General features: G+C 35.6%; 1 protein-coding gene across 19 annotated transcripts in view; it reads left to right on the forward strand.

Annotated features, from left to right (window-relative positions):
- The window catches only part of EVI5 (ecotropic viral integration site 5), a 233,160-nt gene extending 226,385 nt beyond the window's left edge, over positions 1–6,775 (forward strand). For all 19 annotated transcript variants that reach the window (XM_082383688.1, XM_082383689.1, XM_082383690.1 and 16 more), the window contains one exon: positions 2,681–6,775. In XM_082383688.1, coding sequence (XP_082239814.1) covers positions 2,681–2,992 — 312 coding nt within the window. In that variant the 3' untranslated portion in view covers positions 2,993–6,775. The remainder of the gene's footprint in view (positions 1–2,680) is intronic.
- Positions 6,776–7,246: the final 471 nt, after the last annotated feature.

The raw sequence follows: 7,246 nt of genomic DNA on the forward strand, positions 1-7,246 counted from the left end.
TGGATCCTAGTTCCCCGACCAGGGATCAAACCCGTGCCCCCTGCAGTGGAAGCGCAGCATCTTAACCACTGGACTGCCAGGGAAGTCTCTGTTGCTGTTTAAACATAATTAGTTCCCAAGAGTCTAGTAATAAGGGTAAGCAGTACAGCTCTTAGATGCAGGCAACCAAGACAGCACTTTAGAGGACCCAGCTCTGGTCCTCTCCCAGCCAAACTCCTTTTCACAGGATGCCCTCCCAGAGGACATCCCCACCTGAAGTCTAACCCCTCTGAGACCATACTCTACGTACTCAGTACCCTGGAATTCCTTGCCCAGATATCTACTTTCAGGGCCTACCACAGGCCTCTTCCCTTTCAGAACCAGTATGCACACTCCTAGGTCCAGGGGATAACTAGGATATAGCTTCAGTTTTACCGTCCCTTACCTTCACATTTTTCTTCTTTCCACCAAAAAATTTCTCTATGCCTTTGCTGTTCTACATTAGCAGTTCTCAAAGAAGCAATAATTGCATCTCCTTTGACGTTAAATAAATGACCCTTCAATCTGTAGTTCACTTTATATAATATTTGAGGTCGATTATTACATTTGATATGAGGCTACAGAGTTTCAATTGCAATAAATTTTGTTAGAGCAAAGAAAAGCTATAGCTTTCCAAACAATTGGGAAGTTGTGGTTCCTCCGCCATACTCCTCCTTTATAGCCAGGAAGAAGGAAGACACGTGCTCTATATTATTTCTTCAAAAAGGGTTTGGGGACAAGAAAAAGGAAGACATTAACTGACTTAATTTTACACTTGGAGCTATAAATCATGTGTTGCAATATGGTGATAGGATGTTGCATCAGAGTGTGGCAGTTGTAGTAATGCAGTGTGTATCACAACCACGGAGAGGTCTTTGTGGTGCTCTGTGCCCTTTCCCTAAAGATTCAACTCCAAGTTTATATCCCTTCTGCTATGCCAAAGAGGAAGGTTTTACTTAAGTTACATTGTACCTCACTATGATGTTCTCTTAGCCTAGGGCACAGGAATTTCTTAATGGCTGAAGGTTTACCTGACGCAGACATCATTGTGTTGAGTCCCAGCATCCCTCTTGTTTCCCATTGTCACATACCAACAGGGAAGTACTAGGGTTTCTTCACTTCTTCCTGGAAGTCTATCAGGAAAGCTAGGAGGTGTTATGGCAAAGCTGTAATGTCTTTACTCTCAGAACCGTTAGTTTTGAAAGTGTATGTAATATTTCCTGAATATTTCACATTGTCTTTATCTCAAGATTCGAAAGATAGTTAGTGACCAGGAATTTGTCCTGGAGAAACAAAATTGCAGGTTGATAGTAATGATAAGGACAAGAGACATGGAGTATATTTTTAGCAAATTCTTGATAGTAAAGGTAGATTTTGATAGTTAATTGTTTTTATTGTTTTGGATTTTTTTTAACTCTTCTACTTTATCATAGGAGAAAATTCATGGTGTATGAGAGAAATTAAACAAGTGATAATATCAAAATTAAATTTTATATTTAAAACATAAACTCTTGAGGAGAAGATGATGTCTTAATTATATGATAGTGGATGTGGTAGTATCTGTGGTGGTGGGTTTGGGAATTTGAGGGAATTTAGGCAAAGAAGTGGCAGATGATGAAAAGAAATCACCCTTAATACTGATAAAACTGGTTTGGGAGAATGTGGTTTTGATGTGTGCAACAATGGGTTTTTCAGTACTGAACGCTAGAATTTGTCGGACTTGCCCCCCAGTAATAGGTAGCATTTGATCTGCATAGCTCTTCCCACACAAGGGTATGGCCCTATAAAATTCCAGGGATAGAGAAACAGAACCTGGTTCCCAAAGATGGAAAGAGAGGGAAAAGAGCTGAGCAATATGTGCCATTCCTCTTCCCTACCCCTGGTGAAAGAAGTCACTCCTTCTCCCTGGGAGGAACAGGGAAGAGAAGGCAAAAATGTTATACATCACTGGCCTTCCCTCTACACAGAAGGACATATCAATAGTGGGAAGAAGCATTTCTGGCTTCATTGAGTGATAGTGGTATGGTGGTCTTTAGGATATTATAACAGAATGGAGACTGCTAGCAAATTTTATTGATTTGTAAACCATTATCATCATTCACAAAATTATGGAGACATGCTCTAAGACAGTGTGTGTGATAGTTCAGAGTATTGTCTTTATTAAGTCCATATCTTCTACAGATGTACATGGAAATATTTGCAGGTGAACTGATAGGATGGCTGAGATTTACCTCAGAATAATCCAGGAACAAGAGAGGTATATTGTAACAGGATTGTCCATGATGTGTTAGATGTTGAAATTAAGTGATGGGCACATGGAGTTCATGTTATCTCTAGTATAACAAAGGTTCCGTTTGAATCTAAACTTGGGTATTAGCTATGTGTCCTCGGCAAGCTACACTACCTGAGTCTCTTATTTCCTAATCTCTAAAATGAAGATGATAAAATGAACCACACAGGACTGTTGTGGTGATTCAATTAAAATAAGTTATCTGCTCATTGCGTAACACATGAGAGTCACTAAAAAATTGGTAGTTACTATTTATATCCATAAATGGAAAAAGATCAGGGTATCTTCTTACTTAAACATGAAATGTTTGCTTTCTTGGAGTGTGTATATTTCCCCAAGTTGAGTATATTAACTTGGATTTTGTTTCAACAGCTCAGTTGCCTAAAAGGCCAGAGGGGCTTCTCCAGCCAACCCCCTTTTGATGGAATCCACATCGTCAACCATTTAATAGGAGATGATGAATCATTCCATTCCTCTGATGAAGAGTTCGTAGGTAATTCCTTACAGGAAAGTGGCATTGGTTTTCCTTTGCACAGAAAATCTGGCCTGATGTCTTTGGACCCCACTGTGGCAGATGGTAGTGAAAGCGAAGCAGAAGACAGCGCACTGAAGACCAGAGAGAGCAGTGAAGTGGCTCAAAAGGAGCGGCCCCCGAGAAGCGGGTCGTACTCAACCACTGTCTGACCATCACTGTGACCTAGACTGTGGATTTTTTTAAGGGATCAGTTATCATGACTGAGGGTTTTTGGAACATATCTGTTTCATATGTATATATATAAATATATATATTTTACAATCTTTAACTGCCTTTTTATCTTTGCCAAATCTTCACCACTGACTTACCATTGCTATAAAGTAGAGTGGAATATGGTTAATGGGAAAAATAAGGTTCTAGCAGTATTACTAAATATTAATGTTTCTTGTTTAGAAAATGCAATTATATCTATATGTGGGAACCATTTTGAAGTTCAGAACTGTGGAAAATTGAATTTTCTTCAGACAAAACTGTTCTTGTGCAATATTTTATGCTCAGTGAACAAATTGTATATTTATGTTATCAGTTTGTTTTCAGGGTGGCTGTCTACACACATTTGACCAAGACATACATCTGATTTATCTTGGTTTTTTTGTGTTTGGGGAATTTTTTTTTTCAACTAAAATTACTGCTTTATTAGTGGGTCATTGAAAATTCCCAAAAGCAAAGCCTTTTTTTCACATAATTTTATAAACACAAATTAATGCTTATCTGTCTTGAGAATTCTAAATTTTGTTTTTAATTTCAGATTTTTATGTGCACATGATGCTTCCGTGTGTTGCCTACCAGTCAGAGTAGTAAGTTAACTACAAATATATTGGGTTTTTGTACATATTTATAAATCTGCACCACACAACATTGAACATTTTATGTGGAGAATGTATCTGTTGCAAGATGACTGCCTTCAGCATTATAAAAGGACCTCTGTAAATAATAGGTTAAAAGAAAATTGAAAATAAAACCAAACACTAATATTTTAATAGCTTTAGAATTTTGCTTAGCATTCAACACTAGCAGATTCATAACTGATGCTTGTTCAAAGACACTGTTGGTGAAATCTTTTAGTTCATGTGTATGTAACAAATTTTTCATGATTAGAGAGGTAATAGCACATATTACTTAGCTAATATTCTACTTAATATAATTTAATCAATGGACTGAGGTCCACAATATACAGCAATTATATCTGCAAATAATCTATGAACATTATCTTCAGATTCTCTAGTTACTAATCTATAGATAAAGCAAGCCATAAGAATCCTTTCCTACCAATTCTTTATCATCTAGACATTTTTTCCCTAGAAAACTGAATGCCTGTCATTGGTAAATTAGAGGAAACACCCAAACTACACTTATACTATGGAAAGACTACAAAAATGTGTTGACTGGATGCTTTCTACTCTCATTTTCATCAGCAGCCTATGGAAAAAAAAAAATAACCTTCAAGAATAAGAGGAAGGTAGAATTCGGTAAATATGGAGGTACAATTTTGCACAATATGTTGCATGCAGAGAAAAAAAATTACATGACACAATGGAACAGAAGAGACAAAAATAGTTTTCTGTCTAAAACAAGGAGTTAAGCCTTACGGTGCATCCTAGTCAAGGGTTTCCCAGCAAACCCTTTATAGCCATTTTGCTTGAGAAACAAGATTGAAAACATGCCTATTGTCTCCATAGCTCCAGGCTAAATTCTAGTGGTTAAGTAATTTACCTGTGGTCACAAGTTAGTAAGTAATCAGAGCCAAGATTTTAATCCAAATCGCTCTGACACCAAAGCATTTGAAAAGGCTCAGCTAATTTCTCAATTCCCTGCTTTTCTGACAGTTAATGTGATTTAAATGTCTGATTTAAATTGTTTCCTGAATATATTATATAGATATATATCTTTATGTATAGATACGCAAGTATCAACACTCATAAGCTTTACGCAGCTTATGAACATAGATACTACTCCTAGAATTGTCTGACTGGTGCCTTTGGGATTCTCTTTTGGGGTTCCTTGCTGTCAGTCTAGAGGCTGTTGATACCCAAGTGAAATGAGATGATTCATGGCCACATGATTGCTTTGACCCCCCACATCAAGAAATCCGAATGATCCAGCCCATGAGCCAGTTCCAGCCAACATCCTGTTTTCACATGATCCACAAGCTAAGAATGATTTTTACATTTTTAAAGAGTTGAGGAAAAAATCAAAAGAATAATATTTTGTGTCACATGAAAATCATATGACCTTCAAATTTCAGTGTCAGTAAAGTTTTATTGGCACATACCCATGCTTATTCATTTGCATGTTGTCTGTGGCTGCTTTTGTGCCACAGTAGCAAAGCTGAGTAGCTTAAAATGTCTATTATCTGTCCCTTTAGAGAAAGTTTGCTGACCTTAATTTAGATACTCTAAAATGTAGGTTTACCTCTTCAGTTTGTCTCAAGTAGAAGACTGAACCATTTGCTTTTGCTGTTGAGCTAATGGTTTGGAAATCTAAAATTTCCTGGTGGATCCTACACTTAGAACTATTCAACATGGAGAATGTGCCAGCTATTTTAGATTACAAAGTCTTTGAGGCCATAGACAAATTTGGAAGGGTATCTGTGCCTTTGGAAATGGAGAAAGAAAGGAAAGAATACCAGAATCCTAGCACTGTTCTTTAAAGCATGCATCATTGATTGGCCTTTAGGGTGTGCTTCACTGAGTCAGTGTTATAATTTGACTTTAAAAGTAAGAACATCTTTCTAGAACCATGTTTCAATTCTAAACTTTGAAAGGTATTCTTAAAAGAATTTCCTAAGTACTGTTTCTGGTTAGGAATTAGTTGTTAAAAGAATCATGGTAAGTAAACCTTACTCTGTTGAGACTCCTGTAATTGGGATAATGAAAAACTAGAAATGGCAATCTTCTCATTCAAGATATTTGATTCAAATACTCCTTAGAAAGTTTTAAAATCTTCTTGGCCTTTAAGATGTAATAGAATAACTTACTCCCTTGGGATAGTTACTTTCTGGTGTCATTGCCATCCTGGGTTGAAATGCTGAGAGAGACTACAAGTCACCTGAATAAAATGGAAATTGCATTGAGGTGATGAAACAGAGACCTTAAAGATCAAGAAAATATTTCAACAGCGTTTTAAAAAATTAGTGGTAAATTTTTCTTCCTGGAAAAATAAGTCAAAGGTGTAACTTTACACAGTTTCTACCCTTTTTATTGATAGATATTAAGCGTTCAATGTTTGATGACTAATTGAGACACCAAGTCCTAACTAACTGGTTGGCTATTTGGGGAAGGAAAAAACAACTTTTTCTTAGCTCTGGAATGTAATGCAGCTTGTTACTCTCCAGATAGTGCCTTTGATTGAAAACAAGGTCTAGACCTTTGTAAGTATTTTATTTCTGACATCATAAGAAATGATTTGGTTCCTCATGCTTCTTTATCTTTACATAGTGCACTATAATTTTCAGATTTAAAGTAAAATGAGTGTATGAATTGTGTTTTAGTAAAGCCCTTTTATGACCAGCTTGATTTTTGTGTAAGTACCAGGTGTCAACAGCTAACATTTCATGAAATCAATGATTTACTTTGTTAAAACAATGAACTTTAGCCTGAAAATTATTGCTGCTCTGTCGTTAATGAAACAGTAAGTTTTTAAAATTAATTAATTTTAATTTAATTCATTCTACTGAAATTAAATTTTCTGATTAAAAATGGAGTGAATGCTATTTATAATCCAAGTTTTTACATCACATCCATTGATCTACCTACCCCTTCTTTTCACTCCAAAGAGAGGATAGAATAATGCATTACATATACTATAGAGATGCAAAACTATAATGTATTTCATTTTACTGTTGGAATTTCTTATTGTAACATTGTATGATAACCTGAAATGTTTACTTGTGCCTTTGCTTTAAACAATTAAAGTTTTCCATTTTATAAGAATTTCTGTTTCCTTAAACTATTCAACTTAAAAGGGGATAGGCATCAAAAAAGAAACTGTTTAAAAATGTGTGGCCTGACATCAGATATTCATGAGTGAGGCTTGTGCTCCGTGGGTACAGGGACCATATCCACCTGTTCCACCTATGTGTAACTAGTACCAAACAGAGAGCCTAGTATATATATTTCAATTTAATGAAAGGCCTAATACCAGGGTTTGTTGTTTCCTTTAGCAACATGGTAATTTTTTGAAAATAGTAATGGCAATACTTTCATCTCACATTGTGTTTTAGGTTATTAAATTAATTATCAACTAATTCAATAAATATTTTTAAATATATAATTTGAATATACACAGGTAATTATAAAAAGAAAGTTATGCCTTCTGCATCATCACAATGTTAATAATCATTTAATTCAGAAGCAGTAGTTCATTGTATATAATTGTATATTATATATACAATTGTATAAAAT

This window comes from Balaenoptera borealis (assembly GCF_965194805.1).
Source record: "Balaenoptera borealis genome assembly, chromosome: 1".
NCBI lineage: Eukaryota > Metazoa > Chordata > Mammalia > Artiodactyla > Balaenopteridae > Balaenoptera > Balaenoptera borealis.